General features: G+C 34.5%; 1 protein-coding gene across 1 annotated transcript in view; it reads left to right on the forward strand.

Annotated features, from left to right (window-relative positions):
- The window catches only part of KCNH7 (potassium voltage-gated channel subfamily H member 7), a 471,595-nt gene that overhangs the window by 293,134 nt on the left and 153,693 nt on the right, over positions 1 to 24,768 (forward strand). Inside the window, exon 3 of the mRNA XM_012440583.3 lies at positions 16,789 to 16,944. Coding sequence (XP_012296006.1) covers positions 16,789 to 16,944 — 156 coding nt within the window. The remainder of the gene's footprint in view (positions 1 to 16,788; positions 16,945 to 24,768) is intronic.

The raw sequence follows: 24,768 nt of genomic DNA on the forward strand, positions 1-24,768 counted from the left end.
CTCTGCATGATTTATTAGAATTCTTTGATAAGAGCTCTTTGAACCTAGCCTTGTAATTAAGAGTTCCTTAGAAATTATCTATCAGTCTGGAGTATACTTTCTCAAATTCTTTGGCTTCAGATTCTACATCTGTTAATTGAAGAATCTAAATTTGATGAATTCTGTCTAAAAACATTGTAGCAATTTTTATCATTTACATTGAAAAATAAAAACTAGTTCTAACTGACTCCATACTTTTTCAACTGCATCATATTGTCTTTTTAATATAATAGTAATAATGCCAGAGTAAGAGTGTGAAATAACTCCTATCGAACACCCTCTTTGATTGTATTATACTGTCTCATTTAATTTTCCCTAGAATTAAACAAGGTGAGCATCATTACTGCCATCACCATGTTACTTCTTTTCCAGGTTAAAAGGTCATGTAACTTACCCCACATCACATATCTAGCTTCCATCCTTACATTCTGCAGGTTCTCATCCTTTATTCATTTGTTATTAAAACAGTTTTGGCAATAAAAAAAAGTCTATTGAGATAATGCAAAAGAAAGAGTCTTGAAGACCGAAGACCTACATTTCAATCTTTGGTACTTTGTGACTCTAAGGATGTCACATAACTGACTTATCCCTCAGTTTTCTGACCTATAAAATGTTTTATGTAGGCTCAAAGCAGGTAATATATGGGAAAGGGCTTAGAAATTGTAGGGTACACAGATATATGATATTACCACAATTATATAGAAAGGATTATCTTCCCTATTTTATTAACTTTGAAGATTAACAGAAATTATCTTGTAATTACATTAGAAAACTTTCTCTGTGTATTCACTCTTTACTGCCTACCTTTCTTTATTCTGCATACCTCTCTTCTTTAATCAGCAACTATCAAATAAGAGAGAAATCAAGACAGAAAAATAGACTTTCAGAAATGTAAAGTAGCAAATTCCACAGTGTTTATAATAATCACTGTCACTTGGGAAGATATCACCTGTGGTAACCAGGTAATATCTTCCCAAGTGACAGTGATTATTATAGTCATAATATTCATAAATTTAACCTTTCCCTGTTAGTACATAATATGTTTTTTACATCAAATATGTTTTATAAGACTCGATTAAAGTTGCTTTTTAATCAACTGCAACAGGTTGTGTTTTCCAAAGACAGCTGCAAAATATCTCCCCCCATCTCCCATCTCTTGCCACTACTCCATCAAGAAGGGAAATCTGTTTCCCTATCCCTTTGAATATGAGTGGACCCTGTGGACTCCTTGATCAGTAGAATATGGAAAAAGTGGTGCTGTGCTGGTTCTAGGTTTTGACCTTAATTGGCCCAACAGCTTACACTTCCTGCCTCTTGGAAAGTTTGCAATTGAACACCCATTTTTGATGCTTCTTCTAGAAACTTAGGCATCATTTTCTGAAAAGCTCAAGCCACTTGGAGAAGGCTTAAGTAAACATTTCAGTTCATATTGCTGGCTGATCCCCCAATCATCAGTCAGCCATAGCAGCCAACCATATGAGAACCCCATCTTGAATGTCTGAAGTCAACCTTCAGATGACAGCAGCCACAACCAAAATCTAATTGCGACAACACGGAGGAATCTAAGCTGGAACCACCCAGCTCAGAGCTCACCTACAGAGCCATGTGAGATAATCGTAAATTGTTGCTTTGAACCACTAAATGTTGAGGTGGTTTGTTACTCAGCAACAGACAACCAGAGCACCAACTGATCTGCTGCAAGACTTTTCCAAATGTGATTGTCATTCATTCCTTCCTGTGAATTCATTAATACAATTTGAAACCAGCATGATTTTTAAACTAAATCCTTTAGTAGTTTCCTCATAGTAATGCTGTGTGTTTTTGATTCTATAGTTTTAAAATGTAGATATATTTCATGTGTTTTGCAATTTACTGTATGTCAGTTCTTCAGAGAAGATGAAATTAGCATGTAAAGACAATGTATAAAACCTAAAACCTACAAAATGAAGATAATAATATTTTATAAGATTGCTGTGGAATTACATAAAATAGTAAATACAAAGCACTTAGAACAGAGCCTGGAATACAGTACGTATTCAACAAACGTTAGTTTTAATTAATAACAGTTTGATGTGTAAGTTTGTTTCCTTTCAGATTCTATTCTAAGCCTGCATAAATATACATCTATATCATATATATTTAACAAAAAATTATATAATTATAAATGTTCAGTTTTCAAGTCAATTTTTGAGCTATTCAGTATACACTGTGGACATGATTTCATAACAATATATAGAAATATGTCTCATTAGTTTTTGTAATCACATTGTATTCTAATTTATTAATCGTATAATATTTGTGAAAAATACCAAGGGTTCTATTTTATTTTTTAAACACTTTGAGTTAGTATAAAACACTGAAATAAACATCTTTATTTAGAAAATTATCCAACACACAGGATCTTATAAGCAGAAAAACAGGAAAAGTGATCCTGTTAAAATGCATGAAGACTTTTACTCAAGTAGATCAGAATATTTTGCTTATCATTCTAAATCATTATAGACACTAAGAGGCTGCTAATCTACATACAAATAACAAATACTGATGAAACTAATAAAAAAGATCATAAAAACTAGAAAAACCTAAAATCTAACGATCCCATATTATCAGCTCTCTTAAACAATTTAGTTCAAAAAATCTTTTGAATGTCTACATTAATATCAAAGTCAGCATGTCACAAACAGAACTTTTATTTTTTATGACAGGTAAAATTCTAATCAAAAAGTAAATACTAAATTCCAATATGCACACATATCTGAAGACAGATTTTGTGGAAAAGATATCAAATCATAGGTTCTAAGAACCTGACTGAAACTGAAGTATATTGGCACATGAAAATTGAGATGACCTAAAGGATAAAATAAAATGTCAAAGAGAGCAGAAAGTTGTTTAATCAGTATAAGTCTGGTAAATTTCGCACAGCGAGACAAACCTGCCTGTTTTGTCTTTATCTTCAACCCCTTTAGGCAGAATCATTGAACACTAGTAGTGGTAGAGCTAAGGGGTTCGTCTTGATGGAGGAGAGGAAGGAAGAATTTAGCTCCAATAGTTTCCTTAGCCTCTGGTCTTAATTTGCCCTTCAAATAAATACAACATCCTTGTAAAAATATCAAGCTTGCTATGAAAAGACAAATCTAAAATGTGCTAGCCACCAACTTTCAGCCAGCTAGATATATCTAAGCTCATCCATTTCGCAGTTCTGGAGCCTTCACAATTGCTAGATGTTTTGGACATTTTTGCACAATAGATCTTTTACATGAAGTCATTGAAATATACATATAAATGTGTTAACAAAAGCTCTTAATTTCTTAGTGTCATCATATAAGGTCTTCGCCATTAAGAAATGTTACAGACAAAGACACATAAATGAAAGCGATTCCATATAGTAGGCTGAATAATAGCACTGAAAAACAGTTCATGCCCTAAACCTGAGAACCTGTGAATATGTTATCTCACATGGCAAAAGGGACTCTGAAGATGTGGTTAAGTTAAGGATCTTGAGATGAGGAGATTATCCTGATTTATACATGTGGGTTAATATAATTACAGGGTTCTTATGAAAGGGAGGCAGGAGGGAACAGTCACAAAGGGAAGATGTGACCCACAAGAAGAGGGAGGGAAGGAGATGTAATGACAGAAGCAGGGCTCATAGTCAGAGAGATAGATTGAAAGATGCTACACTGCTTGCTTGAAGATGGAGGAAGGGACAATGAACCCAAAACTGCAGGTGGCTCCTAGAAGCTAGAAAAGGCAAAGAAAGGAATTCACCCTCAGGGCCTCCAGAAGGAATGCAGCCCTGCCAAACCATTTTGGTTCTCTGACCTTCAAGCTTTAAACACACCAGGCTTTAAACTAGTTTAAAAAATATAGGACAACATTTTTGGAGCAAATTTTCACCTTTATTACTTAAAAAAGAAAAAAAAAGGCTATGATGGAGTTTGCGGTTTATATTTTCCAGAATGAAACAGCTTCATCTATTACATTTGCAGAGTGGAAAAGGTGTTCTCTTTGGTCAGACTTATTCTTAAGAAGTAAAAAGGAGGAGATGAGTCAAGTATGCCCAATATGTTTTCTTGATTTTACAAACGGAGTAATTCACACTTTCTCCCCAGAGGCATGGGCAGATGATATTTGTGAGATGATGAATGGGTCTCAACTAGCAATTATGATTCATTCAAGAGCCACAAGGGGTCACTTTCTCCGTTCCCTGTAAATATTAGCATAACATGCTACTGTTGCATGAGCAACTAAACTGATCCAGGCATGGGAGGAAATGTCAGAAAAGTGAAAGAAGAAACATTTCTCAAATAATTAGATTCTGAGATTGTTGCCAACAGACCTTCTATTCAGTCATTTTATTGTTTTTACTCAACGTTCAATTCTTTAGATAAAGGGCATTTTTGTAAAATGTACTACCTATTAATATTTGACCTGTTGATCATTTTAGTTGCTCATGTGGGAACCTTGTCTATCACTGATGTATTTCCTAATGTCCTAAAGTTCACACTATCTTTTGAGACAATTAACCATATTTTCTGCAAACCTTTTGTTTCTAGTTAGTTTCCAACACCCTTTCTGATAATGCTCAGACATTTCTTTTTGTCTTCTGAACAGTAGCATGTTATGCTAATGTCTGCAGAGGATGATGAAAATGTCCCCTGTGGCTCTTTAGTGAATCATAACTGCTGGCTGAGACCTGTGCATCATCTCATAAATATCAGCTGTATTACTTCTTCCTAAAATGCCTTGCTTAGTGCCTGCACTGAAACAGCTACCAATTCATACAGTCAACATAACTCAATTTCCATACACTGTACTTTCCACCCATCAAACTTTCACTATAGGTACAAAACTTCCTATCATTTTACCATTCAACTGCCTGGACTTTTGTAAAATGTCAGATAAGAAAAATTCCAGAAGTAGGTTTTGCTGTGTGTTACTCTCCTATTGATGAATGATAAAATACCACAAATTAGCTGCTTTAAACAACGCCATTTTTCAGTCATAGTTCTGTAGGTCAGAAGTCTGGGCTGTGTGTGGCTGGGTTTTCCACTCAGTGTGTTACAAGGCTGAAATCAAGTTGTGACTCTGTGGCTGTGGTTCTCATCTGGGCTCAGGTCCTCTTCCAAACATACTGGTTAATGGCAGAATCCATTTTCTGTGGTCGTAAGACTGTGTCCCCACTTTCCTACCGGCTGTTTGTTCATCACTGCTCTCAGCTCCCAGGGGCTTCCCTTCTCATCAGCTGTTCAAATGTGCATGTTTGCTTTCTTCCAGACCAGCAGGAACACCTTTGACTTCCTCTTCCATGACAAATCTCTGCCTTTAAGTCTCCTGTGATTCTAGTAAGCACACCTGGATAATCTCCCTTTCTTAAAGTAAACTGTGCCGTATAACATAAACTAATTGTGGGAGTCTAAGTCCTTCATTTTCACAGTCACTGGAATTTTGCAGAACGTATATGACAGAGAAATGAAATATTGGGAACCATCTTAGAATTTTGCCTGGCAAATACTGTTAGTGATTGCTAGCCAGAGAAATACCCCATTTTCCTATTTTTTTGATCTTATTTTTCACTTGGCTCCTTACCTTTGTGAAACACTACCCAATTGAACTGTCATTCAATGTTTAAAGCCTTCTAGAACCTCTGATAAAAATCTGCTAAAAATTTTCAACAATTCTAAAAAACTAGTAAAATGAACAGGGTACTATGAACCAGATATATCTGGACAAGTGTCTGAATTTCACTTACTAGCTGTTAGACCAGAGTCAGTAAGCAAAGTGGTTATGGAGCCCTCTTAGTCTAAGTTTCCACTGTAAAACTGGGACAGTAATTGCTGTCCCTAGAACGTCATCTAATGAGTCTATTACATCCTTACCACAATGGTAGGCCCAGAGTGCTCAACTAAGAGTTTCTGAGCTTTGTTTTGTTTCTATTTTCTTTCCATTTTGGTTCTGCCTGGTTTGTATTTAAATGTAAAAAATCTCCAATAGAGGAGTCAGACCAGATTTTGCCTTACAGAAAAATGTTACCTTTCCACCAATACGTTATTCTCAATGGGCTTTAGAATCCTCACAATTTATCACCAATGCCAACAGCTTGCCTCGAATTGAAGTGCTATTCTAATCTGTTCTCTCTTAAATGCTTATTACAGCAATCACATGGACCCATGAATTGATCATTAAAATAATAAATTACATACTTAGGACACCCACACTATACCTTGAATACTTTAAGTATCCATTATGGGAGTGATTTATTTATAATGTTTTTGTCTGATACATGCAATACATTTTGCTTATATAGTTTGGTTCTAAAACTTTCCCGTATCTAGTGGAATAATTTTTAAGCTGAGTTTCCTCTTCTTCCCTTAGTATATTCTCAGTGATGTGATCAAATTTGTTCCCTAGTTCACCTCCTCTGTTTTTTTTTTTAATCTTCCAATAATTTCTAATTTTAATTAATGACTTAGAAATTCAAGTGCCCCTCAAATTATTCTTGGCTTTGTTTTTACTTTACAACTGGCCTTCATTTCTTACGAGTTTCCCCAATTCTCTTTCACAATTTCTCCATTTTGAAAAAATTTTAAAAAGTCCTAACTTACTGCTTGTTTTCTTCATTCATGAATATAGTTTTGTCACTTAATTGTGCAAGATTTGTGGGCAAGTTATCTTCTTGTAAACACATTGTGATGCTTTTACGTGACTTTAAGGTTTCCCCTGAAATACCGAGCAATGTTTTTTAAATGTTTTAAGCCTTCTATCAGTTTTTGCTGTTTCTTTGTTTTACTTTTTGTGATTAGACACTCCCCTTCTAATGAATATTTTTAGTTCCCCTCACTTTGGCTAAAATGTTGAATTTGATCTTGGCAAATTATCCTTAATAATAATTTGTCATTCTTTGACCACCACACAGAACTAAATCTATTATATTTTATCCCCATTGAAGTTCTAGAAGAATTTAATATTGGAAAGTCATTTATCTTCTCCAAATATCTGACACCAACATTCTTGTCCTGATTAAGATTTCTGCCAATCTATATGGAGACAAATGTAGTGCCTTATTATTATTATTATCTAGCCTTATTTTGTAGGTTCCTTTTGCCTTCTCTACCATATTCAGCCGATTCTCATTATCATAGTATTTTGCTACATTTTTGTTCTTTAAATATGGAATGTCTGCTTACTGAAATTCAATTTACTCTCTTTGGCAAATAATTTTATCATGTAATACTCAGGATTCAAACATTTTGAAACGCTCAAATTTGGTAATTTGAGGAGAAGTGATGACAGGATTATTCACAAGAACTCTGAGAGTGTTTAAGAGAAACACAAATGAATGATGCCTTGGCCCGGGGCTAGTAACAGTATAGAGCCAGTAAAAGGGGCAAGCGGCAGAAATGAATCGCTGTGCTGGAACCCTGAGACAGCTACATGCTGAGGGTTGACAGAAGCTACAAACTTCAGTGAAAGATGAAACCAACTACTGCAACCCCCTAAGATTCTAATCTGGGGAATAAATACTCAACATGGCTCTCCTTCCTCTCCAATTTTTTGCTGGAAATCCCCACTGCTTGAAACCAAATGGGAGGTCAGGAAAATAAGGAAATCCTTGCAGCACCTTTTTTCTATTCTGAGCAGGAAGAGAAGAATAGAGCGTGAACATAGAAGGACAAACTAGGAAATCCAGCAGAAATACGTTACCTTTTATACTACCATGTCAATTTTTTTTCCTAGAGCGGTTGTGGCTTAGGAGTTGCATATCACAAATATTTTTGTTTGTTCAATTATTTTTCCTGAAGTTAGGTTCCAAAATACCATTTGATATCTTTATATTTTTGCCGAGCATTTCACACCACTTTGGCCTCTGAAATAAGTTTGAAAATATCTATGCATTCCCCATTAAGATGCAACTTGATTTCACCTCTCTGGGAAGCCTTCCACATATACTCCACACAGAGACTATGAATAGTTGTTGTTTCTTAGGTGCAGTTCTGAGAAACAGCAGCATCTAAAATAATATCAATGAAATAAATTCAGTCTCTTCCTGTTAACTGAAATTTGGGTACATAGCCTTCTTTCTTTCTTTTTTTTTTTTTTTTTTTTTTTTTTTTTTGAGACGGAGTTTCACTCTTGTTACCCAGGCTGGAGTGCAATGGCGCCATCTCCGCACACCGCAACCTCCACCTCCTGGGTTCAAGCGATTCTCCTGCCTTAGATTCCCAAGTAGCTGGGACTACAGGCACGCGCCACCATGCCCAGCTAATTTTTGTATTTTTAGTAGAGACGGGGTTTCACCGTGTTGACCAGGATGGTCTCGATCTCTTGACTTCGTGATCCACCCGCCTCTGTCTCCCAAAGTGCTGGGATTATAGGCGTGAGCCACCTTGCCCGGCCTATATGGCCTTCTTACTGTTTTCCTAGTGATGTTAAAAGATGACCAAATATTAGCTCCTCCCTTGTTTTTATAAGCACTGATGCTATATTATCTGCTTTATTCATCTCTAGCAATTTATAACAACAATAAGGAAAGGGAATCTAGGAAATTAGTCCTTATCTTATTAAGTTTTAATCTCTTTCTTTTCGAATATAATACATGATAGGTCAGCTTTACTAATGGTTTTATACTGTTTGTTATAATCCTACCAGTGTGTTCATTCTATTTTTTTTCCAATTCTTCTGTATTATTTGAAGGATTATAAGAAGTCTCCACTGACATCAAAAAGTCTCTCTCAGTGGCTTACCACAGTGCCTGAAATTTCCATCTTCAGAGAAACTTTTCTGATACAGGACTTTATCTCCAGAGAGTACCTATTAAGTGGACTTAGCTTACCTAAGAGAGGTAACATGTTGACACATTCAATGATCAGCTTCAAAGTCATCAGGCAAAATGAAGGAACATTGGTGTTTTGATGAAAGTTCCTGTTTAGAGAAGCTAACGGCTTAACCTTCAGCTGATGGAATTAACCCCAGCTTTTATATCCAACATATTTCTAGTCATGAGTAAAGCTAGAGGAGCATAGAGATTGCTGTAAAAAATTCTAAAGCTGGAGCTGAGATTTATTCTCTTATCTTAAAATTAAGCCTCATGCATCTCTGAAGTCAGAAAGTGCTTAAGCAAGACTCTTGGATAAACGTATGGACTGGTAAATTTTCATAAGGGATAAGACTCAGGAAAAGTTAAGAACTAGAGGCAAGGTCTAGGGAGGTAACTGTAGCGACAGGCTAATAGGACCAGAAATAAGGAGAATAGAGTAGGCAGACAGATGTTCACAAGGGACATGGTTATACTGCAAGCACATTTTCCCCACTCCCCAGTTAATCAACATTGAGCCCTATCTTACAGTCAATAACTTATTGGTTACAGAACTTAAACTTATTCTTTGATATTTTCTTTATGATAATGATAACTCATACTTTTTCAATATACAAGGCAATATTTTAAGCTTTTTTACAGATACCGGCTTATTTCATCATCACAATAACTCCATAAAGTGGGTAACACTATCATATCCATTTTACAGATGGGGAAATCAGGGTGTCAGAGCAGTTAAGTAACTTATTCCAAGATGAAACACTGGGAAGTGGCAGACCCTGGAATTAACCCCTGGCAATTTATGCAGGCTTTCAGCTTACCTCTACATTTCACAGCCTCTCATAGACACAGGGAACAACCTACCACTCAGATAAATGTATGTTGCTGGATGAACAAATCACATCATCTGATCCTGCATCCCTTTCTGTGGTCTCAGTGTAGAACTGAACAATAGCAATCACTACTCTGTTACTCTGAAAAGGGACTAAGCTAGGTCCTGAAGCCTGATATGGGTGTAAGACACAAAAGCAACAGTAAATGTGGTCTATGGGAAGTTGAAATGAAACCTCTCCCTCCTGCAACCATCTTTGGAAGAACATATCTGGGGCAAGATGAGCCACTGCGAAGCAATTCCTGCCATCAGGCATCTGCTGCATGTTCATGCCTCTGGCAGCCTTGGGGAGCAGGGAACATCTGTGGCAGCTATATGCCGCAAGGTCTGGTGTCCAAGCCTGGGAGAAGGATGTTCCCAACTAAGGCTGAACAATGCTAAACATGACACTGCCAACTGAAAATAAAAGCCCTATTCTCACTAGTTTTCCAGGGTATCTTTTCTACCCCCTTTATTCTTCTGTAAAAATAGTATAGACATTAAAAACATAAAAATAAAAATCCCAAGTTACAATAGTCCAACAGAATATAAACTTTTGTGAGAGGAGTAGAGGGCTAAAGTATCTAGAAAAAAATACCTTCATTGTCACCTTTTTCTGCTTCTATACCATCACACTGGTGCCTGATATAACTACAAAGCCTAATCTTAACCACACTAAAGTCTCTGTACCTATTGCAGCAGACTCTTACAAGAGCTCTGAGTCACCTTCAATAATCTGTTTGTTGTTTTAAAACATGCCTTTTCCTGTTGACTGCAGCAGAGAATCCTGAAGATATGTGCTGAAGTCAAACCCTGAAACAATATAAAGATTTGTGTGATTTAGGTCACATCACCTTGGCCGGACATGGTGGTTCACGCCTGTAATCCCACTTTGGGAGGTTGAAGTGGGCAGATCATGAGGTCAAGAGATTGAGATCATCCTGGCCAACATGGTGAAATCCCATCTCTACTAAAAATACAAAAATTAGCTGGGCATGGTGACATGCACCTATAGTCCCAGCTACTCAGTAGGCTGAGGCGGGAGACTTGATTGAACCCAGGAGGCGGAGGTTGCAGTGAGTTGAGATGGCATCACTGCACTCCATCCTAGTGACAGAGTGAGACTCTGTCTCAAAACACACACACACACACACACACACACACACCCAAAGAAGGCTTCCCTCTGTTACACAAAGACCTTGGTATGCATTAGACCTTCTGTGTCAGCATCCTGACATTCTTACAGACTAGCCATGTGACTTGGGGGAAATTATTTATTTTTTTTTATGTCTCAAGTTCCACTTCTATATTGTGGGGATATTTAGTGGATGTACTTTCTTAGGGTTCTTTTGAGGGTTACATAAGATAAAGAATGTAAAGAATGCAGCATGATAACTGGTATAGAACAATTGTTTAATAAAAGTTACCTATTATCAAAATCAGATGTACTGGGAATGGGAGCAATAAAATTATTTGTCCTGAAAAGGGGCCACACACCACTCACATTGTCCTGGAGTTTCCACATTGCCCTGATGTTCTCCTTCCGCCTGAGATTCCCTCCTCCTAATTTCTACCTATCACAATCACGTCAGACCCAGCTTTAAACTATGATTCTGATATGGTTAGGCTTTGAATTTTAATCCCCAGAGAGAGACCTGGTGGGAAGAGATGGGATTATGTGGGTAATTTCCCCCATGCTATTCTCATGATAATGAATGAATTCTCACAAGATCTGATGGTTTTATAAATGGTAGTTTTTCATGCACTGACACACATGGTCTCTCACTTGCTGTTACATAAGACATGCCTGCTTCCCCTTCCACCAAGATTGTAAGTTTCCTGATCCTCCCCAGCTATTCGGAACTGTGAGTCAATGAAATCTCCTTTGTTTATAAATTACCCATTCTCAGGTAGCATCTTCATAGCCGGGTAACCTACTAACACAGCTTCCCTTACAAAATCTTTTATATCCCTGAAAGGCATTACTTGTCTTCTCCTCAGACACTCCATTACACCCCCACTAGTGGGGTTTTTTTTTTTTTTTTTTGAGATGGAGTCTTGCTCTATCACTTGAGTACAGTGGCACGATCTCAGCTTACTGCAACCTCTGCCTCCCGGGTTCCAGTGATTCTCCTGCTTCAGCCTCCTGAGTAGCTGGGACTACAGGTACCCACCACCATGTCCAGCTAATTTTTTGTATTTTCAGTAGAGACAGCGTTCCACCATGTTAGCCAGGATGGTCTCGATCTTCTGACCTCATGATCCATCTGCCTCAGCTTCCCAAAGTGCTGGGATTACAGGTGTGAGCCACCACCCCCGGCTGGATTCTTTTTTTTTTTTTTTAAACAAAAGATCTCTGTTTTCAGTTATGTTTGTAACTCCTACAATTTCTGGTATAGTACCTTGTACACAGTAGGTGCCTTACCCATTTTTGTTAAATTTTGTTCATCTACAATATATTTTACTCATTCTAAGCTATAAAATAGGCTCCAAAGCTATAAACATAGAGCACAATGTATGGTTCCTTCTGACAGTCATAGGAACATCATGAGCACACCAGGCATACCGCCATTCACGGTCTCAGTTAGAAATGACATCCACACAGGGTGTGGCTGTCTCCAGGATTCTCAATGTGGCTTGACCTTGACAATCATGTGCACTTACTATGGCAATATGCAGATTTGCTCATATTCTAAGTAAGCCCAGAAAGTTCAGTATTGTGTCAAAGCAACTTCACTAAACAAATACCAGCTTAGTGGGGTGGACCTGCAGTAAATACCTTTGAGGTTTAATAACATAAATATGTCTGGTGAAAAAAAATTGGACCAAATAACTAAATATTTGCTTGGGTATTAAAAAAAAAATAAAAAGAATTAAAAATTATCATAAACATGTCCAAACTTCCTGATCATAAATGTAGAGTTGGTTTGCCTGGAGACTGAGTGCAACACTGTAAATCAGCCTCAGCTTGTTTTAACACTCATATTTCCCAATACACTAATTCAATCCACAAAGCTCCAAAATTAAATTGGAACCAGAGCTGAGAAGTGGGTAAGCACCACAGGGCATCTTAAGAGCCAGGTTCTGATTTACATGTCAGAAAATGTGTGAGGGTTCTCCCTAATTTAAATCACCAAATAATTTATCCACTGTTTATCAAATATAAAAAAGAGCTGACTTTGCTTTTCTAAGCAATCAAATTTATAAGTATGAAAAAACCCTAACACCTGAGTGTAATGTTAAGAGAATGTGTAAATGAAAAGGGGTGATAGTCGGCAATTTATTATAAAGTCACATATATCCATATTTTGAAAAGGAAGAGGAACAACTCCTGAGGAAACACAGCCAAAAGTATTTCCTTGGATATGTCAGAGTTATCTCATAAAATTTCTGGTGCAGAATATTAATGGAGTATTGAATTAGGTCTTTTATGTTATAAAACCTGATCTCTGTCAAACAGTATGAATTGGTCTTGGGATGTGAAAAACTCTATCATATTTTATTTAGCAATAACCTTTTAACTTAGAACAAGCTTTTGAGGAAATCATTGCTTAAAGATATGTAATCAAATATGATAATGCTATTTTAACTGGATTCCTAGGATCTCAGACCAGAGCCAATATCAAGCAAAATAGATCAAATAGGTGACAGTGGCCTTTGGCATTCCCTTTCCTCTCCTGGCCCAGCCCTTTGTCTCTGTCGTTACTCCCTCTCCTTGGTGACTTGAGTGACCTATGATATTTACTTTCCTCCCTCTCAGAAGGTGTCTTTGAAACAGGGAAGGAGCAGGACACAATTCAGTGTTTCCCAGTGACATTCCAAGGAGCTAGATGTTATCACAGACTTCTCTAAAACAGGACTTCCGAGTCAAGTAAACTTAGAAAATGCTGCATTGGACAAAGTATATATTTGCCTGTTTTTGCAGAATTTCTCAGAACTTCTATTATACTAATGTGCACGGAGCATCTCCTAGAGAAGGATATTTCCTAAATTGGATTAATTACAGCAAGCCCTTTCCAGTAACATCCATTAACATCTCACTTTTTGGATAACACTGATGCAAGGGAAAGAGTGAACACAGGACAAGTCTGAGTTCAAACCTTGGTTCTGCTACTTAGTTGAGAAACTTCTCTGAGATAAGGTTTTTCATTGCTTGGTTAGTGTTTGCTAGATTAGGTTTTCATTGCTTTTGCTCCCAGTGTTGCATTCAAGAAAAATATTTGGGAGCACAGAGTGATGACTTCTTAGGGCAACGTCACTTGAAAAAAGTAGTATCTTGACAGAACTTGGTTGGAGTTTGTAGAATTATCCAAGCTAAAATATTTTTGTTCTATAAAATGTATTCTATTCTTCTTCTCCTCTAAATTCCATGTATCTCCTTTCACTATCTGCTTTCCAGGAGGCTATGAAAAATTGATGGAGATATTAAATCCCCAAACTAAAAGAGAAAAGCATGTGAATGTGAGTCTTCAGTTGACTTTAGAGGAAATATATTGCTTAATAGAAATGTATGGGAAACAATGATAGTGGGCAGTAAATCCCAGATTAATTACATTTATTTGATATGCTGTAGAGCCAATGCAGATAGCCAAACTTTTAAATAGAGCACTATAATTTTACCATTTTTAGTATTAGACAGTAAATTTACAAACACTTGTATTGAAAAACATGATTTTATCCCTTATTACCGAAAGCAAAATTGCTCTATTACAGAACTATTAGATTGCTATCCCCAGATATTTTATTTCTGGATTTCTCAAAAAAAAATTTATATTTTTATAGTCAACTACCCCACGTGTTGAAAAATTTGCAACTGCCTAAATAACAAATGTGTGAACTCACAGTGATATTCTAAATGATCCAGGAAATGTCATTTTAAATGGTAAAATCAATATGTATTTTGGTTCATTAGAAAAGTGCATAATGATATTTCTAGCATCTCCTCAGACTCTGTTTAACCAGTGTGTACTGTGATGCCTGGCCTGAAGCACTTCTATTTTTAGTTCTAATGGAACAGTCTTAAATTGCTTATTTTCTATTTACTAAAGTCATCCGGTTTGTTACCATGGAAACTATGACAAGTGCTCGAGCTAACTATTTTATTAAATGAACTGGAGACATAGCTGAAGACTGAAGATGCAGCATGCCGTTCCTAAGGCATATTTTCCAACATCTGTAAAACCATTGCCACATTTATAGAAAATATGAAATTAATTATAAATAAAGTTATCCACATTTCGAATTTGAGAGGCTCTCCACATTTGTATTATAACTAGCACATCTGAATGATAAGTAGCACATAGGCATTCCCAACTTACAAAAAGCCTTTCTAAAAGCATATTTGTTGATCAATTCCTTGGAAATTAGAACATATTTACCCACAGAAACAATTTTACAAATAATTGTTAGATCTCCTCAAAATCTCTTCCCTGTGAAGTCCTCGATCTATAGCAATATCCTTTATAGCTTTTGTTCTCAGCTCTAGCAGCAGGAGCCAAGATTCAGGATAAGAAGAAAGGAAATAGTTTTCTTATGCTTACTGTAGTAGAGCTTACATAGGTCACCATTTGGGAATACTCACATCTACTGGCCTTTGCAGATATTAGGGCTCCCAAAACCATTCAGCTATTTTCCCAGCTCCTGGCTCTAGTTTCCAGGGGTCCTGGCACTTGCTCACATTTCCTTCTCAAGTTTCATGCCGGACTAGTCTTGCTCTCAACCTGCCCCCACCTCTACATTGAACCATCGTTCTCCTGAAGATTCAAGGTGGTCTCAGCTAGCTGTGAAAAACAAAAGCAGTCAAAATAGACACTATTTCCTAAATCAGGAGGGTCTGATCTTTTGCTTTCCCTGGGCCACATTGGAAGAATAATTGTCTTGGGCCACACATAAAATACACTTAACAGTAACAATAGCTGATGAGCTTAAATAAATAAATCACAAAAAAACTCAACATTTTAAGAAAGTTTGCAAAGTAGTGTTGGACCACATTCAAAGCTGTCCTGGGCCACATGTGGCATGTAGGCCATGGGGTTGCACAAGCTTGTAAATGATTAAGAACACTTTCTGAAGTTTTGGCATTTTTAAAATATTTTATTTTTAACTCAAATAGCTGGAACTGAAATAAATTTCAAGACTACGAAATTTCCATTACCTTGACTAAAGAGCATATTCACAGGATGAAAGTGAGGAAACTGCTTTGAGGAAATTCTAGAAATCAGCTCCAAGGAGTCAGTCAGAAGTCAGTTGATTTAATAGAAGTAAACTTCTCAAGTGTATGCTCTGAATCTTGGACCTGTGGGTTTCTCTTGGAAGATGGATGGTGGTGGTTGATTGCAAACTGAGTCATCCCTTTGATTATTCATTTTCCAGATAATTCTAATGAAATATATCTTATTAGCGCTGTAATTTTGCTTTTAAAAGAATATCATCTTGAAGAATATCATCTCATGAAAAAGATTACTAACACAATAAGATAGACAAAACTTTGTTCTTATTTTCTAACAGAATAAAAACCAAACAAAATCATTGTAATTTGGATGTTGTGAATTTTGTATGAAAAAGAAAAGAATTACTGTAACATATATAGGAGTCAATGATTTACTATTTTATGTGCAAAAAATTAAAAGAGAAAAAGCATAAAAGTTGCTTTTGTTAAAATCAATATGACATTAGTTATCTTCATTTTTATATAGCTATATTTTATAGAGATTCAGATTTAATCAAAATTTATAAGAAAATGATAAGAATTATTTCCAAAAAGTTAAAGAATATATATTTTTAAAAATTAATTATAGGGATAGGTATGAAAGCAAAGAGAATTTGATATTTCTGTTTTTCTGCAATGTAGTAACTGACTGTAATGTTTTTCTGGAAAAACATATATATTTTAAATAAATATGATATGCAATAAAATATGTAGTAAAAAAGTTCAAATTATTTTTTAATACCAGTGATTATTTAAGATACAAATTTCCTTAGGAGTGCATTTCAATTTTAATATTACTTGATAGTTCAAAATGAAGGCATATTTTTAACTAACATTCATTTTTTATCTCCTTAGGGTCCACTTTTATTTGTAACACTCACATAATTCCAGTGAAAAATCAAGAGGGTGTGGCTATGATGTTCATCATTAATTTTGAATATGTGACGGATAATGAAAATGCTACCTCTCCACAGAGGGTAAACCCAATCTTACCAGTCAAAACTGTAAACCGTAAGTAAAAGGCAATGTGTACTAAATATTCTTGATAATTCTGCTACTGTAGTCATGTTAATATGGTCTTTATTTCAATTTGGTTCTCAAAATATCTTTAAATTTGAAGTAAAATAATTTTACATGAGAAAGCATTAGCTCATGTTACCTTTTGGTACCTTCCAGAATTTATTGGCTGATCTGAAAGCCATTTAATTTGGATATCATATAATGTATTTAACCCCTGATGGACATATAGGTTGTTTTCAAATTTTGGCTATTAAAATTATGCCAGAATAAATTCTACTTATGTATTTTCATATGTGCATATGTGTATTATTGGGCAAATGTATCTTCAAGGTCCTGTAAGTGGGATTCCTGGGTCAAGGGTGATGCATATATAATCTTTACAAATACTGCCAAATTCTCCTCCACATGCTTTGAACCATTTTATGCTACCACCAACCATGAATTAGTCCTTTTCCCCAAAACTATACCAACAGAGTAAATCAGAATCAGTTTTCTTGACTATTGTCATTACCATAAGTAAGAAGTAGTACCTCAATTAGTTTTAGTTTATATTTATTCTATGATTAAGTTTCATATATTTAAGTGCAGTAGACATTTCTTTATCAACTGTCCATTTCTTGTGTACATTTCAGTTGTTTAGTTTCTCTGTCTCATCAATTTGGAAAGTAGACTGCAAATAACTTACCTAAAAAATAATGTTTTTAAATTTTTTATAAATTTTGCTATTTAAAGGGTTTTTTGGTAATGTGTCTAAATCTATAACCCTTTCCTTTGTTGCATCTAAAGTTTTGAGACATAATTAGAAAAGCTTTAACCATTCCAAGGTTCTAAATAAATCACTTCCTTTTCCTAGAACTTATATGATTTCATATTTTAGGATCCTTGATCCATTGTAAGCTTATTTTGATGTATAGTGCAGAGTATACAGTTAATTTGTCTTTTTCCCAATGGCTCGCTCATTGTTCTAACATTATTTATTAAAAAGTCTATTTTTTCATGAGTAATTTAAATGCCACCTTTATCATACACTAAACTTCCATATGTGCTTGAATCTATTTCTGGATTTTCTATTCTGTTCTGTTGATTTATTTATCCCTCAGAATCATACAGTTCATATATACAATAAATAACTAATATTGCATGATCCCTTTTTATCTGATACTAATTTTCAGAAGGCTGAGATTATTTTTTGATTAATTTTCCATGTGATCTTTAGAAGCAACTTTTCTAGAGCTAGAAAAGATTCTTTAATATTTTTATTGGATTCACATTAATTGTATAAGTTAACTTGAAGATAATTGATGTCTCTATAATGTTGTAATTCTATTCAAGAATATAGTATGTATTTTTATTTTCTAAGTCTAATTTTTGTGTCTTTCAGGAATGTCTTAAAATTTTCCTCCTTTGTTTACCTTGCTCCTTGGAATTTAACTTGTTGTTGCTGCTATTGTAAATGGGACCCTTTTTCCCATTATATCTTCTTATAAAAGTAACTTTTCTTTCTGAATACATTAATTTTACATCCAACTATCTTAGTGAATTCTTAGTTTACAGTGACTTATACAATGACTTTTATGAATTTTTCAAGTATTCTATCACATAAAATATAAATTATTTTACATTTCCTTTTCAATTCTTGTACATCTGATAGTTTTCTCTTGTCAAAATGTGCTGGGTATTATCTCCAAGGTATCAATAAAAAGAAATCAACAGTGAACATTATGCCTTAGCTCTGATTGTCATATGAATGCCTTTAATTCAAATGTTCCCCATTAATTGAAATGATGACGTGTGAGTTGATTTGTATGTGCTTTAAATTTTTAAGGAAGTTTCCACTGACAAGTTTTTTAAGAATGTGTGCCGAAATTTGTAAAATGCCTTTTTTAGCCTCTGTGGAAATGAGTGTGTTATTATTTTCCTTATTTTTAAAATATGTTTTATAAATAAAGTTACTAAGATGAACCATTCTTGTATCCCTGGAAGAAGCCACATTTGAACATGACGCATTTCATTCTGTAGTATGTTTTTGGATTCTCTTAACTCATATTCATTAGGCAGTTTGCATCAATATCAAATAGGGAGATTGATTTGTAATTTTTGCCTGTATGTGTGCAATTTTCTAAGGTGTTGGTATCAATATTATAATTCCTTCAAAAAACAATTGGGAGTTTCTTCTCCTTTTTGTATGCTATTGAACCATTTAAATAGTTTGAGGATTATCTAGACTTTAAAAATTAGGTGTGATTTCCCTGTGAATTCATCGAGGTACTTATTTGTAGTAACTGTGAAGTAGCTCCTTGACAAATTTATTTTTCTTCTTTAATAATGGTCAGTTCAAATTATCAATCTTAACTAGTGTCAGTTTTGCTAGACATTATTTCTCTAGAAATTATTTCATGTAAATATTTAAATTTTTTTAATAGAATTACGCAAGATCGTATTTTATGATTTTTTTTAAAAATCCTCTGTTCCTGTAGTTATTTTTATTGAAATTTCTCATTTCTTTTACTATTGTTTAGTCCATTTAAAATTGTTGAATAATCAGTAGCTTTTTTCTAAAGATCTACCTGTTTATTGGTTTATTAATTCTATTAGTTTTCAAACTCATAAAATTTTGCTTTTATATTTCTTAATTCAGTTTTTATCAACTTACTTTGTGACCTCCTTTTTATTGCATTGATTTATTTTTATCCTTTCAGTATTTTGGTATATGATTTTAAGGCTATATATTTTTATCTAAGCACTGTTTAAGCTATACCCTATGAATTTATAAATGTAATATTATTTTTTCTAGAAAATATGCAATTTTTGTTTTCCTGGTTTTTAACTTGAGTTATTTAATATAGATAGCTTTTAGTTTTCCAGTAGGAAAAGTATTTTTAAAGTATTATTTTTTGTTTAAAAACTTCTGGTTTTATTGTCTTACAGTCATAAAATGCTATTTGTATTATTTCTCCTTTTGTAATTGTCTAAGATTTTCCCATGGTTTATTATTTGATCAATTTTCTTGAGTATGTCATGTGACTATGAAAAGAAAGTGATATTACAGAATATCAGGGTACAAAAGTTGATATCTGCTTTTTTAAACTCTACCTTACTATTATGCTGTCTTCTATATTCTTACTTATTTCCTGTCCTCCAGATATGTCTTGGATTTAAGAAACTGTATTAAAGTCTTCTACCGTTAGGATATTTCTTGGTATTTCTCATTCTATCTCTTATAATTTCTGTCTTATGAATATTGCTGCTCTTATTTCATAGTCACATTTCATAGTCATATATTTTTTATTAGTATAAATTAGTGTTTAGCATTACAAAGTATCTTCTTTTTTGTTTACTAATTTTCCATCTAAATTCTACTGTATCTTAAATCATGACACTTGAGTCTTTTTTCCATTTTCTTGCTGTATTTTGAAGTTATCTTTTCTTTATTTGTCTTTGTTTTAGTTGTGTCTTTTTTATACAGTGTGTGATTTTTATATGGTGTGAAGCTTTTCTTTATTGCTTATAAGAAAATAATACCTCTACTTTAATTGATTTCCAAAAAGTTAGATAGATATTTACATTTCAGTAGATATTTACATTTATCGATGCAATTGATGTGTTTGTTTTCTTGGCATTAACATATTATATGTAAAATACACTCTGTTAAAGTATTTCATTATGTTATCTTTTCTTTGCCCTTTTAAAAACTGTTTTTTGTTGTTGTTGTTTGATTCTGTTTTGTTTTTGTTTTTGTTTTTTTAGTGTTTGGGAAAATTTATATCATTTTCCAATTCCAGTAGTAATCTTTATAAGAAAATGTTATATACTGTCCTTAATCCTTGCCTTTTTTCCTCAGGCAATATATTTTGGTTCCTTACTTTGAGCAAAAATAAAATTATTATGGCAAAAACCGCAATTACTTTTGCACCAACCTAATAGCTTATAATCCTTTTCCTCTTCTTCCTATCATGCAGTTTTCATCAACAATATTCTATTTCTTAAGGCTTATCGTTTTGCTCCTGAGTATCCTTAGTCTCCCACCATTCATGTGTCGGTTTAAATAGCATCACTTGACTCCCATCTGTTACCAGTAAGGCACTCAGTGAGCTTATCTATTTTCTTCCCCTCTCCCTCCCATTTTGTTGGGATATGGTATTTCTAGCTTGTCAGGCAGGTAATGTGTATACACTTCTTACTTTTCTTTCGGCCTCACATTTCTAGCAAAATATATTTATGTCTGTCTTTTTGTCAGAGATTCCCATACACAGCTTCTTAGATGAAGTATTCCCCTTTGGAAAAGGTTTGTGGGTAAAATATTTTCAGAGTTCTCTTGTGTCTGACATGTTTTTATATCACTTTGACATTTGAAGGACAGCCTAGGCAGATGTGACATAGTATTTGGTCCATGTTCTATGCCTTGTGAATCTGGTAGATACTGTTTCATTCTTTTTTTTTAACATCAATTGTTGCTGACAACTAGTCTGATGCCAACCTGCTTGACTGTCCATTGTAAGTGAGTTTGGTATCTGGGGTCTTGTGTACTTTTTAAGCCCTTCTATTGTCTCTCCAGAATGTGGTGCTCATGTTACAAACCTGCTTTTGAGATTTCAGACTCAGTGTGAGGCCCTCTTCTGCTGAAGGGAACTCTGTTTACTAAGTTTTTCATCACTCCAGGGAGACTTCTGTACTCTTCTTTTCTTCATTTAGTTTTAACTTGACTCTCTATTGCAGTGTGCTCTTCTGAGCCAATTTTGCTAGTATTAGCAAATTCCCCACCTACATGTAAATAAAAGTCTGTAAGTTGTCTTTCTCTAGTTATTCCATAGGGATGATTTGTGGATACTTTTATTTGAACCCTCCTTTATTAATCTCAAAGGGTTATATAGGGGTCCATGAGGATTTGGGAATTTAGATATCTACCATTATCTATGAGTAGCTGGAGGCCTTATCACAAAAACTTTAATATTTGAGAAAAGAAATTGTTATACCATGTATAAATTCAGATAGCAAAAAATACATATAATGAAAAATATGGTCCTAAAAGCCTATTTTGTAAACCTAAGTATAATACCAAATCAAACACTCCTCAGCTGACAATTTTTCATAATAGCAATTTCTTCCTTAAGTATGTCTAAATGACAGTACGATATTCTTTTAAAGCAATATTGACACAAATACATTAATGTAATATGATTCTAATATTCTGAATGTTATACCCTGAACAATATTACACTTGGGGAAAACTCTATTGGAATTACTAATTCATCAGTCTTCCTGGTGACATATTTAGAAAAAAAATTGAACTACCATAAAAAACTATTCTTATTCCAAAGTGTTGATCCTCTAAGTTGATGACTGTTTTGATTTTGTTATGCTTTCCATTAACAAATGCAATCATTAGTGAATGATTACTGGGAGTACACTGCTAATATCAACCTCTATTTCTGTCATGAATACCAATAAGTTAATTTGTTTGGATAGCGGATACCTAGTTTAGTTTCTTCACTGTCTTCTCAAATTCTTATTTTTTTCCTATGGAATAGTTGTCCTGCATGGTTCATCATATTGGATGGAAATGAAAAAGGGAGGGTACATCAGCAGCATGGCAGAGAAGAGGACTTAAAAAAAAGTAATATGTCCATTTAAAACTGAAATGTAAATGAAGAATTGAAACCTTGGTTTCCTAAGTGGAAGATAGTCTTTACAGTAGCCTCCAGGATATAATACACAATTTATGCAACTTTATATTGTAATTAAAACAAAGTCTTATGTGCAAGTTATAACACATGTAGTAGAGATTCTGCTGCTTATTTTGTGAACATAAGTGGTTTCCCTATGCTGTAGCTGTCACTCATACAGGGAATCATTGGAGAGAGTACAAATATGCAGATAAAATTGTTTCCAGAGCATTACAAAGGCTCATTATTTACCACCTGTATATTGTTTTGATTACACCCTTCTGTCATTATATAGCCTAGATTTTCCTTTACTTGGTGTCAGTCTTTGAAGAATGGTTGTTAAATCAAGCATAAAAGTTAAAAAGAGACAAATGCTTGGTAGCTTCTGACACTATCTAATTTCTACTTCATATTTTTTCTCATCTTTGGCAAACCCCTGCTGATTTTTTTTTCTTTGAAGTATAATGTTACTACCAGTGTAAAATAATGATATTGGCTTTTTCAAACATTGTTGTTCCAGTGATAGCCACTTTAAAAAAAATTAAAGAATAGAAAATTCTGATGTACCTCTTTTAGGAGACACATCTTAACCTTCAAAATAGTAATACTATTACTTCAAAACCTACATCATAACTGCCAGCTTTTGTTATCACTTGAAATGATCTGAAATAGAAATATGGTTAAAAAGAAATATACAATGGTATCCACAAAAGCAAATTTTAAACTGGCATTTCCCTTTAACCAATGCTTACTCTCTTATCTAAAGTGTTTGTAATTGTGTGTGTACGTGTGTGTGCAGGTTCGTGCGCGCGTGCATGCACGTACATGCATGCCTGAGGGGTAGGATTTAAGTGAGAGTTATAAGAAAAAGGTTGTTGTGTGTTTGGAAAGATGAGACTTTCTGAAAATTTAAATACCCCTACTGAAATAGAGGCAAAAAAAGGAAAAGATGTGACATGACTACACAAGAAGCATAGGTTCAAGAAAAGGGAGGTATTAAACTGAGAAGATTAAGTAAAAGAAAAGGAGTTAAATACAAAATAGAAAATATGAATTATACAAAGGCATTATGATACATTGGGCTCTGTAAATTCTGAAAACTTAAGTACTTATTTTATATTGAATTAAATAGTGGATCATTTCTCAGTGCAAATACCTAGTTTCAGAGCCAGGAACTCTACATAAGAAAAGTGAGCAGCTTTCTCTAAGAAGACCTAATTTTTCATAAACGTATTCTCTGTGGAAGACACGGAACTAGCCACAGTTAAATGACTTATGTCCTCCGCAATGAAGCGAGTACAGAAGAAAGGGTTATTTTGGTAAATCTTACTATCAAATTTTGATAAGCACTGCGTAATTGAGCCAATTAATTGCTACATGATAGATATAAATACCAAATAAAAGATGAAATTAAACACTTTCTCACTGAAGTCTTCTGTAAAAAGTTTGCAGTCTAAAAAATGGAAATAATACAGAGTAAAAGAAAAAATTTTGTTTTCCCTATCAAGCATAAGAGGCCACATTTAAAGGAGCCAATAGTAATGGAAAAGTGTGTTCTCTTTTTTTTTCAGCTGTGATATTTGGTGGTATAGAATATTTGTGAATAATGGAAGAGAAACAAATTATGCATTCTTGCTTACATGATTAATTCCTGAGTTAACTGTCATCAAGTACAAGAGGTTTTCACTTTTACTTAAGTTGGATTCCCTTCTTTTACATTCCATGTCCCCGCTTTCCCTTGAGTCTCTCCACCTCTGTAACAGCTATTTCAGTACCATTTGCTTGTTCCTCTTCCTCTATTCTTAAAAGCCATTTGTTTCTCCCCTGGGAGCTGCTTTTAATATTCCTCCCTTCTTAGTCATCCCTATATACCCTGCTTGGGCGAACTCATCTTTATTTATAGGGCAAAGACCCTCTCACAAATCAATATCTCCAGCTCATATCTTTCTTTAGACTTTTCTTGTCATTTACAACCTCGTATATCCCACTAAACATCTCCTTTGGAAGATTTTAGTATTTCTAGACTATTTAGCATTTCAAACTAAGATCTGCCTTTCCGTCTTCAGCTACCATCCATTTCATCCCACCAAATACTCTTCCTTTTCATACATTATGAATAGAGCCATTATCCAAGGCTCCCAAGCCAGAAACC

Source organism: Aotus nancymaae, unplaced genomic scaffold, assembly GCF_030222135.1.
Source record: "Aotus nancymaae isolate 86718 unplaced genomic scaffold, 86718_ANA_hifiasm-v0.15.2.pri h1tg000029l, whole genome shotgun sequence".
Taxonomy (NCBI): Eukaryota; Metazoa; Chordata; class Mammalia; order Primates; family Aotidae; genus Aotus; species Aotus nancymaae.